This window comes from Catharus ustulatus, chromosome 5 (genome assembly GCF_009819885.2).
Source record: "Catharus ustulatus isolate bCatUst1 chromosome 5, bCatUst1.pri.v2, whole genome shotgun sequence".
NCBI lineage: Eukaryota > Metazoa > Chordata > Aves > Passeriformes > Turdidae > Catharus > Catharus ustulatus.
The window spans coordinates 21,820,274-21,839,733 of record NC_046225.1 but is presented as its reverse complement, the minus strand read 5'-3'; the positions used below and the strand labels follow the sequence as shown (position 1 = coordinate 21,839,733).

Sequence of the window (19,460 nt, the reverse complement as noted above, 5' to 3'; positions counted from 1 at the left end):
GAATAACAGTTCTTTACTAGGGAAATTAAAATAGAAATGCAATACTACAAAGAAACAGACCCCAAGCCCTGACAAAGTCAGAGTACAACTTGACACCCCGTCAGGCAGGATGTTGGTAGCGGTCCCATTAAATGGTGGCTGTAGTCCTTTTGTAGTGACAGATGTGGTTCAGTTGAAGCAGTGGTCCTGTAGAAGGTGCAGTTTCCCTCTAAAGGTCTGGTGATGTGGAGAAATCCACCTTCTCTCTAGAGTCCAGTGGAGAAAGGGGCTACCTCAGTGTCCCAAAACCTCTGTTTTTATCTTGGTAAGAAACGTTGGGCTCTTCCCCCTGGCTGGAGCAACTTCCAAAGGGATGCAGTAATTTTATCAGTCACACAGTGGGACTCAATGGGCCATTAGCAGAAAATGACTCGCTGGAGGAAGGATGAGTTGTGAAAAGATAAAGAACAATGACCTGCCTGGTTTCAATGGATGGTCCATTATCAGAACATCTCCCACAGAGATAAGCATCACCGCCCCTACCCTCAACAGATGGTGATAGAATAGACCTTTTATCACACCCTGTATTGTAACCCAAGACACACATCTTTCTCTCCCTCAGCAGACTTTAAGAAATAATTTTTTATTCATGGTCCTAATAGCTACCTACCTGCTGGACAAAACAGTGAACAAAAGACAATTTTCGTCTCAGAGAGTAGATAGTCCCTGTAAGAAAAAAATAATTAGACGGAAGAAAAACAAGTATTGGCTGCTTTTGGCTAGCAAATGAAGCTGTAAAGTTAATGGCATACATCCCAGAAAAAGTAATGGGTTAAGAAATTTTTTAAGATGCTAATATAGAATTTCCATGCTAGTTTAACACAGAAGTCAGCATTAATATTTATGTGAGAAAATTTAAAATGTTGATATGAGAGGTTGGCATTGTGAAGATGAGGCAAGTCAATGTGTCTCCTCTGTGTGTGTGTGGGGGAAGAGTATGGCAAAGAAATCACTGGTTAGTGATAGTCTTGACTCAGAAGATGTTCCTAAACTTTGATGTGATAGAAAGGGAAAGTATGTGGCACCTCCAAGGAAAGGATTTATACTAAGATAAGTTCTTTTGCCATGACTAATAGGCAGAAAGTATTACTAAGTGATATTTTATGCAAAGGTCAAGTTCTATGTTACTTGTAATCTGAGGCATCTGACTCTTGTATGTGATCTGTAGGACATTGAGTAGCTGATTAAGACTGGAGACTGATACAGTGTCTTAACATTTTTAAATTTTCTTTGTATATTTAGATTTCCAATTTCTTGGGGGCGGTGGGGAAGTGATGCTTCATGAAATACAAAGTCTTTATGCATGTGATTTAGGGTACTGTGAACATCACAAATTAAAACATAAATTGCATCTCACAATGACAGTATTTTCTTATTTTTCTGTTGTTTATCCCAAAGCACAGGCTCACAAAGACTAATAAATAAAATAAATTCAACTTCAAGTTACTTATGCAAGTTGAAATATGTTCTCTAAAGAGGGTCACAGAGACACAAACTGTAAGAATTCCATGTCTTTCTGACTATCTCAAACCATTACTTGAAGTGTGAATGTGTATTTGTCATTCACTGACAAGGCAGATAGCATCAAGTACATATTTTCTAAAAAAAAAACCCCAAGAAAACAAAACAAAACAAAAAAACAAACCAGAAAGAAAATATGTTTAATGACAGGTTTATTGATGTATCATAGCTTTAAATTAGGAACTTGCAAAGAACAGAGCATGTCGAGTTGTCCCACAGGTAAGTAATATTAAATACAGCCATCCACCTATGCTAATGTGTTATATAGAGACGGGATAAAAAATCTGTGTTGTCAGTGACTCTTGCAGAAGTTTAGTTTTGAAAACAAAAAGTCAGGAGAATATTAGTGTAATGTATTGATAGAGAAGAAGGACTTTTTAGTTTTCTACTGGTCTAGCACAAACTTCAATGATATTTAAGAAATAGCAGAATGGCTCTTTGCTCTTCTACTTCTCCTTGAATAGGGCAGGATTAGGGAGTGTTTAATTGAAAAGAAACTTCTCTATTTTTCAGTTTACTTTTCAAGAGAGTCATGCATAAAATGTCATTGCAAAGGGAATGGGGGAATTATATAAGGACAGTTAGAAAAAGCAGTTTTATCTTGGGAAATATTAAATTTCCATATTTCTTATTATACCTGTGTATGTATGTAGAAAAAGTTTCAGAACTCATTTCGTATTTGACTATTTATAATTGATTTATTTAAACTTCGATCCTAGATAGAGGGATGTGTGCTTGGATCTTTCCTAAGAGAAACTGAGATTCAGCCAAATTATGACAAACAGAGCAATTTTTTTTTTTTCCCAGGAACCATAATACAGATACATCTGTAATGATTTCCTCAATTACTGATGCCAACAGGACTTTGTTTTGCATTAAATGATTTGGAAACTTCCAGAGGACATGTTTTTATTTTAGATTTGAATGTTTGTAGCTAGAAGTCTGTAAGAAGTAAAAGTTCAGTTCTTTCCTAATCAGTTTAATTCAAGAGTAATAAACCTAGATTTTCTGAATTAACAAATAAATACAGTAATGTCACAACTATAAGGTGCACCCTTTTGACTAAAATTTTCCCCTGAACCCAGAAGTGCGCCTTATAGTCCGGTGCGCCTTATATAATGTACAAAGTTGTGAAATTTGCCAACCCAGAAATGTGAGCCACAATGGGGAGGAAGTGCCACGGGAGCGTCGAGTTGCGAGGGGGGGCAGGAGAGTGTAGCCACGGCCAGCAGGACATGCGTGGGCAGGGAGGGAGCTGCCGCGGCCCCGGCCTGGGAGCGGAGGGAAGAAGAAGCTGGCGACCGCAGCCCAGGCGCGGGGAGATGAAACAACAGCAGGAGACAGTGAATGACCCCATCTTGCAGCAATAGCTCCTCTGCTTCAAAGGCTGATGGGTGGAATATCAAGAAGCCTAATCAAAACTTCCATCCCATTGCAGATCCCTTCACCTACCCTGGCAGCGGACTGCCTTCAGCCCCTCACACTGCCACCCAGTAAAGCCTCCAGCACTGCAGTTTATCCAGCCAAGATCAGACTCGGGCACAAAGGACATGCTCTGCGGGCACAAAGGACATGCTCTGCAGACACGGTTCAGACGCAGTCCCTGTGTCTAGGTGAGACACAGGCGGTACCAAGCACCCCCAGGCCGGGAGCCAGGGCCGGATTCCCCCGCCAGGGGAAGGCAGGCACACCCAGGCACTGCTGCGGCCCTCAGGGAGCGGCGCACAGGCCGTGGCGTCCCGTTAGCTGGGAAGGAATCTGGGCAGCCTGGTGTCGGCAGGAACAGCCCAACAGCCAGGACAGCAGGCCGGTTCCCTCACAGGCACAGTCATGTCCACCTGCCGGCCGGACTCAAGGGGCCGCGATGGAAGACGCTGGCGCAGCCACAAACCCAGCCACGCCGCAAGGCAACAGCGCGGGCACCCTCAGGAAACACAGAGAGCTTGGCCCGCACCGCGGCCTCTGGGAAGAAAAGCGCTAAGCGGGGCTTGTGACTGACCTAGCGCACGCCTACCCTGCGAGGAAGGGAGGCGAAAGAGGGAGGGAGCAGCCAGCTCCTCCACCCGCCCCTGAGAGGGAGGCGGGGAGAGAGGCAGCGGACAAGGAGGCGGGCTCCCCTTCCCCTTCCGCTGGCAGCGATAGCCGTGCGCGATGGCGAGCGGGGTGAGCGTCTGCGTTCTGCGGCGGGAAGGTCGCCCGGGGGCGGGCGGAGGGTCCCGCAGCGGGCAGGATGAGGCGGGCGAGCCCTCCCTGCCCTGCCCTCGCTGCCGGAGGCCGGAGGCTGCTCGGGGCCGGGGCCGCGGCCGCGGGCCGGGGTCGCTGTGGCCGCTCCCGCCCCAGCTCCGGCGAGAGCCGGGGCGCGGGGCTTGTGCGGGAGTCTCCGCGCTCCCGCCTCACGCGTGTGAGGCGTGCGGCGCAGTCGGTGCCGCTCCTTAGGCGTGGGAGGCTCCCGCGGGGAGTACTTGCAGGATTGGGAAGGAAAACACGCGTTTGCTCCCCGCCGTGTGTTGTTCTCGGGCCCCGTGCGCGTCCCGTGGGTCTCAGGGCTGCGCTCCGGCCGCTCCCGGGTCGCGGCGGTGGAGGAGCGAGCAAAGACCTTGAGCTTGCGTGGCTTCCTGTGGGCTTCGGGCAGGTGCGACCGAATCGTCTGGAAAGAAGGGGTAAAACTGCCTGCTCACAAAGCCATGTGCACAGCCACAAGCAGCCCAACAGCTCTAGTGCTAGCATGGTGATAGGGGAAAGTTAGAACTGCTGGAAGGTGGTGGTTTGTTTTTTTACTTCCAGTTGTTGGCTTCAAGATTTTCAGCAAAGGTATAAATAATAAGAGGGCAGAAAAAGATGGAGCTTTCCTGGTACCCACTCTGAATAGTCCAGGGGCCTTTGTGGCTTTATGAACTGAATCAGAAATGAATACTTCAAAATGTGCTTCCAGATGCGTACTGTCAGTTTTAGATTATCAAAATTTATCCTGTAAGGAGACTTTTTTCCTCCTCTCTGTCTTTAATTTTGTGTTTACCTAAGCTTGTGGAAATCCAATTTTAGGAATGCACAGTGTCCCATGTAAGAACAAGTGATGACTTAACGAGGGGATGGATTGAAAACCAGTAAATTATTTACTGAATAGTGTTTCCTCTTGCACTTTGTGCTTTGAATTTAGATTTTCTGGCAAAATCTTTGGCAGATTTGGAGATTATGACTGACGACTCAGACTGTGATTCCACAGTTAGTTACTGTGGCACATTCCATGCATTTTTGTAGTATTTACCCTGGTATTAAAAAGCAGGACAAGAAGATTTCATGGTTCTAGTTAGGGGTGTTTCTGTCTAATTTAGATCCCTGCTGGCTGTTGGAATAGGTTCTGATTTTCTGTTACAAAGCTTTTTGAGTCTGTAGTATTTATTTTACCAAATGTAAGCCAACATATGTATCTTAAGTTCGGCTATTACAGGTACAGTGATATAGTTAAGGATTTTCAGGATAGCTGATAATTAAGGATTTTAACTGGCTCTGGCAAAGCCTGGTACTGTTTTTTGTACAACAGAAATACTACAGCCTTTTTTCTCCTGACCACAGGTGATGAATCAGACCTGGCAAGCTCAAAAGGTGGTCTTGGCCCTGTTATTTCTTCCAGCAAGTGAAATTTCAAAAAGGCTGAGTGACTGTATTTCTAGTCTTGGGAATTTACATTAATCCTCTTTCTTTCAAGCATTCCATGGGAACACTACAGCTATTTTGAACACACAAAATGTCTTTTTCTTCTATTGGTTTATATTTCTAATAGCAATGGCTTAGGCCTTGTCATCTTCATGAAATCGACCTCTGAGGGTTATCCAGATGCTTGTCCTGAAGCTGCTCTAGAGTGTGTGACTATAATGCCTGCTGATTTTCTCAGTCAATTGTTGTATGTACCTCTTAATAGGGTTTAGAGATCTAGAAACCCTGCTCTTTCGTCCAGGCTCTGCACCGTTGGGATTGAAAAGCTTCCTGGGATGTTTAGATGTGGCTGCAGAGCAGGATTTGTCATGGCCCTGAGAGCTGTGAATGAAGATTTGCTATCAGTGATGATCCCTGTGGCCACTGCAGAGGTGTTACAGCCCTATAGCGAAGTCCCTCTGCATCACTGAGGGGCTCTGCATGCCAGCAGTACACTCACATCTCCTTGCCAGAATCCTGTCTGGAAATCATCCTGATAAGGAACTGGAAATTCGCTCTTGATGAGGGTTTCCACAGCTTCCCTTCTGAACTTTCCAACTTCAAACACTGTGTTTAATGAACATATCTGAAATGAAGGGTAGGCTTTGATTTTAAACCACCATTTTTATTATGCAGCCTTTCCATTCATGTTGCTCACTTCACTGCAGCATGTCTCCCAAGCTCTCCCAGGCTTATTATATTTTTTACTCAGTAAGAGAACGACATCCAAATTTCAGATCTTGGCTTACTCATTACTGTTTAGCTTCCTGAAAGCAAGTGTGGGGCAATTAATCCTTTGTGTTGAAATTATGAATTTCTGATCTGGGATTCTTTCCAAAAGCCAGTAGTGCTGCTTTTATTTTCTCACTTGGCTGAACAGGAATTATTTTAAATGAACCATACAACAGATGGCCTCTTTGTTTTTTCTTGTTGTTCTTGTCTTTTAGGTTATTAAATGCAAGGCTGCTGTTGCCTGGGAGGCAGGTAAACCTCTCTCTATTGAGGAGGTGGAGGTTGCTCCACCAAAAGCTCATGAAGTTCGTATCAAGGTAATTACACCAGTTCTTATCTATATATTTTCTATTTTAGGAGACTGAGCATTAAATATGAATGGTTTGTTTGCCAACAGAGGAAATGTTGACTAGCTATCATTAGTTCATTAGTATCTCAGCTGGCTTTACAGAGAAGAAAATGAGAGTACTTAGATCCTCTGTTTATGAAAAACACTTTTAATTTCTACTAGTCTCACTTCACAGTCTGGTCTGAGGATTATGGCTAATCAATTCCAGTTGTTACAGAACAAGTTCCTTCACAGTGTCTGAACTGGGAACATCTTTATCTTGTTTGAAGGACAGCAGTTTGTCATTTGTGGCAGCTGTGTAACATGCTGGGTTTTACTTCAGTCAGGCTGTAAGTGCTGGCTGCTGAGCTGGGATTGGTCTCTTGGATTCCCTAGATTCAAGTTTCTGATTTCATCAGGACTTTCCAGGAGCCTATGTCTGCCAAAAAGTATATAATAATGTGAAATTTATTTCTGTGGAAAGGATTTCTGCGTGGTGCTGAAGACTTAAGCTGGATTTATGCAGTAGTGAGAGTTCTGCATGGTCTCTCTGGTAATTTTACATCGGAGTCTTACTTTGAATCAGATGCTAAACTACGTTGAGATGACTTGGAGCACTGATTTCTAGCTATGAGAAAAAACATGTCATCTTTTACCCCTTTCACTGATACATTTTGGTTGATGGAAATTATAAAAATGTACTGGTATGACTTTGCTTTTTCAAAGCAAGAAAAAACTGCCTTGCCAGGAATTGAAAGTATGTTGCCACATCTCCAATGTTTCTAGAAATCACCATTTACAATAATTTCACAACGATAAGGCGCACCGGACTATAAGGCGCACATTTTTTTGCAGCAAGGCTCCACCCCCAGCTCTCCCCGCGCGGTTGCTGGCCGAGGCCCCCCCTCAACCTGGCAGCCATTGGCCCCCAGGCCTGCCTGTACCCGGCAGGGTTGGGCTATGCCCGCCGCCGCTCTGTGCAATGTCCCTGAGGCCGGACTATGTCCACCGCCGCTCTGTGCAGCATCCCCGGGGCCAGGGCGTGCCCGCCACTGCTCCGTGGAGCGTCCCTGGGGCCCCGCTGCTCTGGGAGTTCCCTGGCACTCTGGGTGACCCGATGCTGGCAGACTCACCCCGCGCCGCCACTGCCCTGATTCCGGCGGCTTCCCCCGCCCCCCACGCGGGGGCAGACCCAATGCCGGCGGGCCTGCCCCACGTGGCCACCTCCCCAATGCCAGCAGCTTTGCCCCCCTGCCTGGGCTGCACTGCCACCTTTCCCTCCCCCGTGCGGCCGCTGCCCCGATGCCGCCGGGCTCGCCCCGGCCCGGCACTGGCCTGATGACGCTGCTGTGTGGGCTCTGCTTGGCTGGGGATTGTTGCAGGCTCGCACTTCCAGGGTGGCAAATGTCGCAACTTTGTACATCACATAAGGTGCAATGGACTATAAGGCGCACTTCTGGTTTCGGGGGAAAATTTTAGTCAAAAGGGTGTGCCTTTACTGTACTCTTTTCTGTCCACACAGATGGTGGCCACAGGCATCTGTCACTCAGATGATCACGTTTTGAAAGGTGCCCTGCCTAACGTAGAATTCCCAGTTATACCAGGCCACGAAGGAGCTGGGATTGTGGAAAGCATTGGAGAAGGAGTGACCTCTGTGAAACCAGGTAACCAACACACATTCAAAAACACACTCTAGATTCACGCCTCAAAGCTCTGCCAAGAACTCAGAAACTTCCTCCTGCTCCTGAGGCAGTGGTTAAAAAACTGCACTGGACTCTCATGTTCCACTTTCCCAGTCTGCTCCTCATAGTGGGGCCTAGACCATTCATCCTCACAGGGAAAGCAGAGGGTTCATGGCTGGTTTCAGCCGGAAAACTCAGGAGAGGCAATTCAAAAGGCAATGCCCTCAGGGCTTGTGGAGCGAAAGGCACCTAACACAGATCCACTTTGCTGCAGGAGACAAAGTCATCCCCCTTGCCCTCCCACAGTGTGGCGAATGCAGCTTCTGCAGGAATCCTGAATCCAACTACTGCCAGAAGTTCCAGTGAGTTTCCTTTGCCATCCCCTACAACTACATGGGATTGACTATATGAGATGTCTGATACGCCTATCAGTGTGTTAGGCAATCAAATATAAATGTTTGTACCACCCCACAGTTTCTCTGAACCTCAAAACCTGCTGCCAGACAAGACCAGCAGATTCACTTGCAAAGGGAGACAGATCAACCACTTCCTGTGGGTCAGCACCTTTGCAGAATACTCTGTGGTCCCAGAGTATGCCGTTGCCAAGATAGATGCTGCGGCACCTCTGGACAAAGTCTGCTTGTTTGGCTGTGGGTTTTCCACAGGCTATGGGGCTGCCATCAACACAGCCAAGGTTGGTACTCAGGCATGTCTAACACCCCACAGCCACCCTCACAACCTCATCAATCCCGTGGAAAAGAAACCTCCCCCTGTTCCTCCTCCTCCTCTTGCTGCTGGAGACTCACAGGGTCGTGTCTGTGCAGGTGAAAGCAGGCTCCACCTGTGCCATCTTCGGCCTTGGAGGAGTTGGCCTCTCTGTTGTCATGGGCTGCAAGGCAGCTGGAGCTGCCCGCATCATTGCCGTGGACATCAACAAGGACAAGTTTGCCAAGGCCAAGGAGCTGGGAGCCACTGACTGCATCAACCCTCGAGACTTCAAGAAGCCCATCCAGGAGGTGATCACTGAGATGACTGGGCAGGGCGTGGACTACTCCTTTGAGGCCATCGGGCACGCGGACACCATGGTAGGTGGCACTTCAGCACCTGTCCTCCCTCCCAGATCATCACAGGCTCCTCTCAGGCCAAAATTCACCCCTGTGGAAAGTTTCTTGTCTGCTACCTGCACTGCTGGATGCAGAAAGGCGGTCAGTTGGCTTGGGGATAAAACAGAGTACAAATTTTAAAAGAGGCCACAAGCTCTCCAGGTCTGCTCCAAAAGGGGGGATGTGTGTTTTTTCAGATTACCCTGGAGGAGCAGGAGACTGCACAAAAAGAGCATTCCCCTGACCAACTCAGCAGGGCTTTCCCTAATTCTCCTACCTGTCCCCTCAGATTACTGCCTTGGCTTCCTGCAATATGAACACTGGCGTCTGTGTCATGATTGGGGTAACGGATTCAGAGATTTCCATCAATCCCACGCTTCTGCTGACTGGCCGCACCTGGAAGGGGACGATGTTTGGAGGTATTTTAGAATACAGTCTAAATATTTCAGCTTTTCCTTTCATGGTAGTAAAAATGCGTTTGCAAGTAGAAGACAATTAAAGAGGAGCACTGCATTGTCTGTATTGAACTTTAGCATTACAAATGCAAAGAATCATCGCTCCTTGTTTCACGCAGTAACCCACTCATCCTAAAGAGCAGAAAATCTCTCACAAGGATGAGAGTGGCATCAGCACTGGTCACTCAAGCCTGACCTGCACAGTAACACTACCTCAGCAAAACAGCCTTTCTCCCATTATTCATGCAGCTGCTTTCTCCTATTTCTAGGCTGGAAGCCAAGAGACTCCATCCCCAAATTAATTTCCAGCTATTTGGAGAAGAAATTCAATTCAGACTTGCTGATCACACACACGCTGCCATTCGCTAAAGTGAATGAGGGATTTGAGTTGTTACGTGCAGGAAAAAGGTGAGACCCTGACCAGCAGGACTGAGGTACAACAAACCCACACAACTCCTCCTAAAATTCCAACAGGCAGGGCACGCAACCCTAGCTCCACAAAGAGCACCTGAGCCTTTTAAGGAAGCAGAGCTTCACAGCTGAGGGATGGCAACCTCTGCCATAGCCCAGAGGGAAGAGCCCGTGCTCAGCACAGGGAACCCTCCTGTCCATGGTTCAGCTCAGCACAGATCCTGTGGCCTTATCCCCTGAGGGGATCCCCTCAGCAGGGATTTGAAGGCTGCCCCACTGCTGCAGGTCTCGTGCAGCTCAGTCAGGCAGAGGCTGGATGACAAAGAAGTGGCCGGTCCTCAGGCACACCTGCCTGCCACTCTGCCTGCTCCTGAGCTGCAGCAAACCCTTCCTTCCCTTCCACTTTTCAGTATCCGCAGTATCCTGCTCTTCTGAAGGACTCAGCCAAGGAAGCCAAGCAGAAGGACCTGCACAGCAGATGCACCTGGGCTTTCCTGCACTTTCCTGCACTTTCTTGCACTTTCCGGCACTTTCCTCAAGCAGCACCTCACCTTGGGGGGCACAAGGAGAGAAGCTTGTGGATCTCACCTTTGCTGCTGTCACTGCTGTCCTGTGCTGCACAAGATCCAGAAGGATGTCTCTCCAAAGAAAATGCTTTTACTAATAAAGGTTTTTAAACAAACTTGTCCAACACAGTGCACTCAATCAACAAAGAGTCCAGGGCTTTGGGACAATTGGTTGATGGATCAGAAACACAGGTCGTGATTTCCTTGACCTCTCTGTAACAAGGAATTATAGTGTTAGGAATAGGCAGATCCATCAGGTCAATGCATTGCTCAGAGGCTTGTGCACGCAAAAAATACTGGGTTTTTTGACTCTGGGGTGATCTATTCTTTGGTTCATTTTTGTCCTCTTTAGATCCTGATCTTGTCTGGAGACTTTTCTCCTGATCCAGTTTTTATCTTGGAATAACTGAAAAATGTACAGACTGTAATGGGGAAGAGACATTACATGTGCCTTTATGTCCCATCACATACAGCTGTGGGTGCTAGAGCTGCTATACCTAGCCTATCTGAAATCATCAAGTAAAATTCTTCCTTACACTGCAGAGTGAAGTTCTGTAGGATGTACTAGGATCACAGCTAGTCTGACAAAGCAATTTGTTCGGAGCACAAAAAAAAACCAAAAAGGCAAGGCTATAATCCTAAAGGATCTCCCCGAAGTTGAAATATTCTATCATTCTATGATAGCATGAAATCAAAATCAGCAATTGCTGTAAGAGTCCTGTTCTCTATTTTAATTTTTTTCCCTCAGCCATTCTCCTTCCACAGGGTGAAGAGAATCACTTTAGCATTTCAACAGATCTTTATCAGTTTGGGTTTTTTATAATCCCTGCTATTCACAATATATCAGGGTGTATCTAATTCCCTCGTTCCTTACCTCATTTGCACCATTCTGCTTTCATTTTGTATTAGGTAGACAATATTTCTGTTCTCATGGAAATTAACTGTATCAGGGCATCTTCAAAAATAGTGAATTACCAATACTGCTAACAAACACAAAGCCATACCTGCTAGGATATGATCTAGTTTGTCCCTCACAGTAGAATGCAAAAATTGTCTCTGAAACAGGTTATACTGTGGACAGAAATGTAATGCTGGGTCATAAATAAAGACACTAATATTGGGCTCTGACCTTTAATTAAAAATTATTGAAGCCTGCTGCAGGCAGCAGAAAAGATAAGATTTGTACTTAGCCCTCATTAGTGCATTTCAGCAGCTATTCCACAGAGATCAAATATTCTTCCCTCTTTCCACCTCTTTGATACAGGCAGCAAAGAACCAGAATGTAAACAGGGGGACAGCAAACTCACTCCCAAGGTGAAGACAAACACCTTGAGGTCTGTGCCTGTGTGGACCTCACTGATCAGCTGTTAAAACTTATAAAATACATTACTATATACAGCAAGCAGGATAGCACATATCGTAGACTACAGATACACAGGATGTGCCATTAAAAAGTTAATCATTACATCCATGCCTGCTGACATACAAGTTTGATCTCTATTACCTGGATAAGAAGAAAACAACAACCTCCTGTCTGTAATATACACTACAAGCTGCACAGCAACAGGATCTCAGTATCAACTCCCTGCAGTAATTACATGCATTTCAAATGTTACGCAGAGGTGTCTGCTCCCCATGGCACTTAACAAGTGCAAGCATGGCAGACAGCAATTCTCAAACTTATGTTGTCTTCACATCAGTGGTGGGTTTGCAAGCTTGGGGGACGAGAGCATCACATGGATGTTTTAAGGAAAAACAACAGTACACATTTCAAAGATCTTTTTAGAACCATTGTCTAGGCTACACACTCAACAGCAGACACTAGACATGTCTTAAGAGCTATGAAATGCCAGCACAAGTAGCACATTTATGTCCTTATGTGTGAGATGAAATCATAAGCTGTATATATGGAATGCTATTTAGGAAGTAGGTGAATGATTTCATTCTCTGTTACAGGACTTTCAAAATTTGTTGGTTTCAACTTCAAACACTGCCAACCATATGGGATATCAGCCATACAGCAATTGTCCTCTGGAATTGCTTTCCAGCTCTTGTGCAATGCAGAAAACAGAGTAGGAATCCAAGCCAACTACTCTGTCTCAGGAGTTCTGTAAAGTGGGTCTGCCTGAACAGCCTACAGAGTATTTTTGGTTATGGCTGAGCACTAAGTCAGCCCACTGTCAGGCTGAAGTGAGGATTGCAGGGCATGGGAAAGTACATGAAAATCTTGGAGAAGAACTGTATCTTTGCTCCACGATAACTGGTGGCCGACCTGATAGGATAGCAGACATGAAAGAGAGTAGGTTTAGCTATTAAGAGAGTAGGTTTAGCTATTAGGAAGAAATTCCTTACTGTGAGAGTGCTGAGGCACTGGAACAGGCTGCAGAGACGTTGTGGATGCCCCATCCCTGTCAGCATTTGAGGACACTTGGATGTGGCTATGAGCAATTTCGTCTAGTGAGAGGTGTTCCTGCCCATGGCAGGGGCTTGGAACAAATGATCTTTGAGGTCCCTTCTAACCCAAGCCATTCTGTGATCTTGTGAAGGACATGTGACTCAACTGCAGAACTGAGTGTGCCAAGCTTGAGTCCACAGAGTAATGCCCTCCTGATTCATTAATGCTACATTGTTTTCTGATCATGGCTAATCCTTTTGGCTAATTCAAATGTCAACAGATGTCTTTTGATTTTAAAAAAAATTACATATATATATATGTATGTATTCGTAATCTTTCTCAATAGCCAGAGCGTTAACTTCTCCTCATTACAGCATTCTAAATAGCTAGTGATCCAAAGAGGGGGTTTATGTCATTAGTGGCTGTCGTCTATGAAATTTTCCCAGTCCTTAGGTTTGCAAGTGTCCTTTCAGCCACATGGAATTCCTTTCTAACTGTGGGAGTTACATCACACTCTGGATGCTCGTCTTATCCTGACCCTCCAACAAGGTCTCAAATCTCATCCAATCTCTGCAAATACATCACCTTGTCCAATGCCTCAGCAGAAAACAGCTCTGGGAGGACCTGAAAAGCCTGGGGAGAGTGAACCCACGCACAAACCTGGTTACACCGGAGTGAAGCAAATGTGTCCTTGGAGACAAAAATCCTCTTCTCGCACATTCTCCCCTTACTGTTGGGGTGAAAATAGTAGCAATAACACAGACAGTAAAGCTTCAACTCAGGAGGACGTGTGTTTTTGTCCACCACACCACATTTTCACGTGTTTCGTTTATTCTTTTTTTAAATTTTTAATCCTTTTGCAAATATTGTGGTGTGGATCAAAAGCTCCAACCTGACAAAAAGGAGAGTCCGAGGAAGCCCCAGCAGTGCCACAGATCTCCCCACTACAACCCTGCCAGAAAGAAAGGCAAGAAATAAATCGATCTTTCCGTGCTTTCTGAGCCTTCAAGGTGGGGAGAGCAAGGAATAGCCCAAGGGCAGAGTAACTGATAAAAGCCTCCCTGGAGGACTTCTGTCCCCATCCCTCTCCCTGTCGCTATCCAGCTCCTCCCCTCAGCACTCCCCGAGCTCCTCAGCAGCCGGCACCCGACACAGATTAACCAGAGCTCTCCAGCGACGGTGCCGCACCGGGACTGCTCCCGCTCCTCGCCTCGGGGATTCTGCAACGCGCGGGGACAGCAGATTCCCTCCAGCCTGCGGCAGCGACAGACACAGCTCTGCCAACACCACATGGCCACTGCGGGAAAAGTAAGGACATCGCATTTCCCCTCCTGCTTCCCGAGGTGCCCTGCTCTTGGCAAAATGTGGTGCAAAAGGTTCAGTCTGCACACCACTCTGCACGCCCTGTTTCCTCCGACCTTACCTCCCACCTCTTGCAAACCTCTGGCAATTTCCCCAGATTCTGCTTTCGAACAACTGCACGCGTCCGTACCTGCACTAGGTAGCGCATTCCCCCTCTGTCCTGCCCAGCTGCTCAGGAGACAAAATACGGAGTTGTGCTGCTCTGCAGAACACTCTCCTGCTCAATCCCACTCTGTGCTCCTGCTCTGCCAGGAAAAGTAGTTCTTCAGTGGTGCCCTCTTCAGCCACTGCTCTCCTGCACTCAGCCTTGTCCATGGCAATGCCCTTTTCAAGCTGCAGGTTCCATTCTGCTGATGTCAAACTGCTTTCAGTTGATCCGGGAAGGGTTTGAGTGATGTCGCACACAAATCAAACCTTGGTAAGGGAAAAAATTTACCCTGTTGCTAATCAAATGGGGACATTTCCATAACCACTCTCACTCACCTTCTGCCAGGGTGTCACAAGGCTGACATCAAAGCTCTCCACAGGCATTTCAACCAGGTTGGATCCACAGTCCCCATGACAGCACAGTCTGGGGATATATATGAAAAATCCACCTAAGTTATCAAGACCCAATAATTTTCCAAGGCTATACCTGTTGTTCTTTGGGTGACAAACCACAGATGGGGTTTCCTTATCTTAAACTAGGCCAGTGTTTATTGGACATCACTTGGTTTCAGGTGCAGTTGAGCATCACCAAGTTTGAACATCTTGCATTCAGGTGATTGCAGGATGACTTCCCCCAGCCATGTGCTAAAGGCAAATGCTCCCATGCAATGTATTCCTCTCCGTTGCTTCCAGGTTATTCGGTGCAGGGCTGCTGTTGCCTGGGCCCCAGGCAAGCCACTCTCTGTTGAGGAGGTGGAAGTTGCACCCCCTAAGGCAGGGGAAGTCCGGATCAAGGTAAAAACATATTTCAATAACTTTTTTTTCCTTCCTTGGGGAAATTGCTATTCTTGTGGTTATATTGTCAGTATAACTCAGGGATGTATGTCCTCCAAGAGGCTTTAACTGTCCAGAGCTGCCTTGGCTCAAATGTACCAGCTGCCAGGGACGCCTTTTTGGACTAATCCTTGCCTAAGCTGTCACACAGCTCCATGTCACATGTCCTCCAGCCCTTGCTCTGCTGAACAAGGCCCTGGTACCCACACTGTGGCCTCCCTTCCATTTCCACCTCCAGCTGAGTGCAGAGGAAAGGAACATGGAGCATTCAGGGTGAGCAGAAGGGGAAAGCCCAGCCTGGGCTCAGTGTGCTGCCACTGAGTGCCAGCACTGACTGACAATGTTACACCCCTGAGAAAGCTGCTTCCACAAACTGAGTAAGGCAGAGGCCAGGACATCTACTTTTTCCTCTCCAAATAGCTTGTGGCCACAGGCATTTGTCAAACAGATGAACACCTCCTGCAAGGCTGCTTCCCCAATGCAGAATTCCCAGTTATCCCTGGCCATGAAGGAGCTGGAATTGTGGAAAGCATTGGAGAAGGAGTGACCTCTATGAAACCAGGTGATTGACACACACACAAACACATGCCCAGGAATCAGCTCTCACACACACAGCATCTTGAGAGCCACCTAACACGGGATGTTGTTTGCTTCCAGGTGACAAAGTCATCCCCCTTTGCCACCCACAGTGTGGCGAATGCAGCTTCTGCAGGAATCCTGAAACCAACTACTGCCAGAAGTCCCAGTAAGTTTAGTTTACCTTCCCATTCACCTGCATTGGATTGACTATATGACAAGTCTGACACCCCTATCAGTGCGTTACGCAATCAAATACAAATGTTTGTACCACCCCACAGTTTCTCTGAACCTCAAAACCTGCTGCCAGACAAGACCAGCAGATTCACTTGCAAAGGGAAACAGATCAACCACTTCCTGTGGGTCAGCACCTTTGCAGAATACTCTGTGGTCCCAGAGCATGCCGTTGCCAAGATAGATGCTGCGGCACCTCTGGACAAAGTCTGCTTGTTTGGCTGTGGGTTTTCCACAGGCTATGGGGCTGCCATCAACACAGCCAAGGTTGGTACTCAGGCATGTCTAACACCCTTACTGCCACCCTCACAACCTCTTAAATCCTATGCAAAGGAAACCTCCCTCTCTTGCTCTTCCTCCTCTTGCTGCTGGAGACTCACAGGGTCGTGTCTGTGCAGGTGAAAGCAGGCTCCACCTGTGCCATCTTCGGCCTGGGAGGAGTTGGCCTCTCTGTTGTCATGGGCTGCAAGGCAGCTGGAGCTGCCCGCATCATTGCCGTGGACATCAACAAGGACAAGTTTGCCAAGGCCAAGGAGCTGGGAGCCACTGACTGCATCAACCCTCGAGACTTCAAGAAGCCCATCCAGGAGGTGATCACTGAGATGACTGGGCAGGGCGTGGACTACTCCTTTGAGGCCATCGGGCACGCGGACACCATGGTAGGTGGCACTTCAGCACCTGTCCTCCCTCCCAGATCATCACAGGCTCCTCTCAGGCCAAAATTCACCCCTGTGGAAAGTTTCTTGTCCGCTACCTGCACTGCTGGATGCAGAAAGGCAGTCGGTTGGCTTGGGGATAAAACAGAGTACAAATTTTAAAAGAGGCCACAAGCTCTCCAGGTCTGCTCCAAAAGGGGGGATGTGTGTTTTTTCAGATTACCATGGAGGAGCAGGAGACTGCACAAAAAGAGCATTCCCCTGACCGAATCAGCAGGGCTTTCCCTAATTCTCCTACTTGTCCCTTAGATTGCTGCCTTGGCTTCCTGCAATATGAACACTGGCGTCTGTGTCATGATTGGGGAACTGGATTCTGGTACAGACATTTCCATCAATCCCACGCTTCTGCTGACTGGCCGCACCTGGACAGGGACTCTGCTTGGAGGTATAAGACTTAAGAATACAGTCTAAATATTTCAGCTTTTCCTTTCCTGGTAGTAAAAGTGCGTTTGCAAGTAGAAGACACCTAAAGAGGAGCACTGCATTGCCAGTATTGATCTTTAGCATTACACATGCAAAGAATCATCGCTACTTGTTTCACGCAGTAACCCACTCATCCTAAAGAGCAGAAAATCTCTCACAAGGATGAGAGTGGCATCAGCACTGGTGACTCAAGCCTGACCTGCACAGTAACACTACCTCAGCAAAACAGCCTTCCTCCCATTATTCATGCAGCTGCTTTCTCCTATTTCTAGGCTGGAAGATGAGAGACGCCATCCCCAAATTAATTTCCAGCTATTTGGAGAAGAAATTCAATTCAGACTTGCTGATCACACACACACTGCCATTTGCTAAAGTGAACGAGGGATTTGAGTTGTTACGTGCAGGAAAAAGGTGAGACCCTGACCAGCAGGACTGAGGTACAACAAACCCACACAACTCCTCCTAAAATTCCAACAGGCAGGGCACGCAACCCTAGCTCCACAAAGAGCACCTGAGCCTTTTAAGGAAGCAGAGCTTCACAGCTGAGGGATGGCAACATCTGCCATAGCCCAGAGGGAAGAGCCCGTGCTCAGCACAGGGAACCCTCCTGCCCATGGTTCAGCTCAGCACAGATCCTGTGGCCTTATCCCCTGAGGGGATCCCCTCAGCAGGGATTTGAAGGCTGCCCCACTGCTGCAGGTCGCGTGCAGCTCAGCCAGGCAGAGGCTGGATGACAAAGAAGCGGCCGGTCCTCAGGCACACCTGCCTGCCCCACTGCCTGCTCCTGAGCTGCAGCAAACCCTTCCTTCCCTTCCACTTTTCAGTATCCGCAGTATCCTGCTCTTCTGAAGGACTCAGCCAGGGAAGCCGAGCAGAGGGACCTGCACAGCAGATACTCGTGGGCTTTCCTGCACTTTCCTGCACTTTCCTCAAGCAGCACCTCACCTTGAGGGGCACAAGGAGAGGAGAATGAGGATCTCACCTGTGCTGCTGTCACTGCTGTTCTTCCTGTGCTTGGACAGGACATAGAAGGATATACGCTTTTACTAATAAAGGGCATCTGTCAAACTCGTCCCATGCAGTGCATTCAATCAAAAGTGTTTGCAGTGGGCAGGAAAATCTGCCGCTTTCATTTAAGACCATTCCTCCACTCCCTTGGCCTCAGTAGTGCACAACAGGGCCTTTGCCCCTCCTTTGCTGCTGCCTCCCACCTTCATCTGCGTCAGTGAGCTGGGCCCTCTCCTCTCTGCCCCTGTGTCAGCTGGGTGAATGCTGCAGCTTCCAGCAAAGCCCGGCAGGGAAACCACCCCTGCTGCTTCTGCTCTGAAGCGTATTATATAAAGCAGTAGATAACTTTCTTATTATGTAACACTCATACAACATCCACGGTTGTGGTTTCCATTTGGCAAATGCTATTGTACTTTTAATATATTTTCTGCACCACATCCCACAGTATATTACAGTACAACTCTGAAAAATCTTCTGCAAAGAACAGGATTGTCACTCCAAGATGGTTATCCCGCTAAACAGATCCTTCTTTCAGTGCTGAACATTGGACCCATAACACTACCGTGCATTTTGACCTCTTTTGTGCAACACTTATCACATCCCACAGCCCTTTGAACTTCTGGAAACCCCTTAGCACAATCAGCAATTACACAGAATGTCACGAACACACAAATGAGTTATCAAAGGTAAACAAATCCCATCTTGTCCACCAACTTTTAGTAACTTCTGCACATATCATTCTGCCATGACATAAAACTATAATTCTCTCAACTACTTTTTAAACATATGACAATAAGAGTGCTGGTAATGAGTTAAAACCAAAATAATTCAAAAAATGTTAATTAATTGAGTTCTAGTACTTCCCTACTGAGAAAACTCCAAGAAGTTCCAACATTTCCCTAATGCTGTACCTGCATCTGCTCAGTCTTAATCTTATACAAGTGATAAGTCTCAAAAAGGTAATCAATTTGCCAAGTATCTGTCTAAAAAATACAAACACATAAATAAATCTGTGCAGGATTGGGACAAAAGATAATATTCCTTTTTAGAAAAAATCTAAACCTAGATGAAAAAAAAGTTCGATCACCATAAAAAAATCTCTGCCTAAAGTAAATTGTAACTCGCACTTTACCAATTCTTTTGAACTGTTGCTACCTGAAAAATTGTGTAAGCCCTTCTGAGAGATGAAGAGCTCTCTACTACAGCAGGGCCACCTGGTGGTCACCTGTCCCTGC

The 19,460-nt window shown here is 47.0% G+C and overlaps 2 protein-coding genes across 3 annotated transcripts; both read left to right on the top strand.

Annotated features, from left to right (window-relative positions):
* The first annotated feature begins 3,619 nt into the window (after positions 1-3,619).
* LOC116996966 (alcohol dehydrogenase 1-like) lies at positions 3,620-10,646 on the top strand. Its single transcript, XM_033061089.1, has 9 exons — positions 3,620-3,723; positions 6,201-6,302; positions 7,836-7,977; positions 8,270-8,357; positions 8,470-8,689; positions 8,820-9,080; positions 9,388-9,517; positions 9,823-9,961; positions 10,375-10,646. The coding sequence occupies exons 1-9, from the start codon at positions 3,712-3,714 to the stop codon at positions 10,397-10,399; spliced, it is 1,119 nt and encodes a 372-aa protein (XP_032916980.1). The 5' UTR covers positions 3,620-3,711; the 3' UTR covers positions 10,400-10,646.
* A 3,485-nt stretch (positions 10,647-14,131) lies between these two features.
* LOC116996963 (alcohol dehydrogenase 1-like) lies at positions 14,132-18,289 on the top strand. 2 transcript variants are annotated; one of them, XM_033061085.2, is made up of 9 exons: positions 14,132-14,233; positions 15,128-15,229; positions 15,689-15,830; positions 15,926-16,013; positions 16,126-16,345; positions 16,477-16,737; positions 17,044-17,179; positions 17,490-17,628; positions 18,042-18,289. In XM_033061085.2, the coding sequence occupies exons 1-9, from the start codon at positions 14,216-14,218 to the stop codon at positions 18,064-18,066; spliced, it is 1,131 nt and encodes a 376-aa protein (XP_032916976.1). In that variant the 5' UTR covers positions 14,132-14,215; the 3' UTR covers positions 18,067-18,289. The 2 variants fall into 2 exon arrangements, with proteins under 2 accessions (XP_032916976.1, XP_032916975.1); XM_033061084.2 differs by lacking the exons at positions 14,132-14,233; positions 15,128-15,229 and adding an exon at positions 15,260-15,541.
* Positions 18,290-19,460: the final 1,171 nt, after the last annotated feature.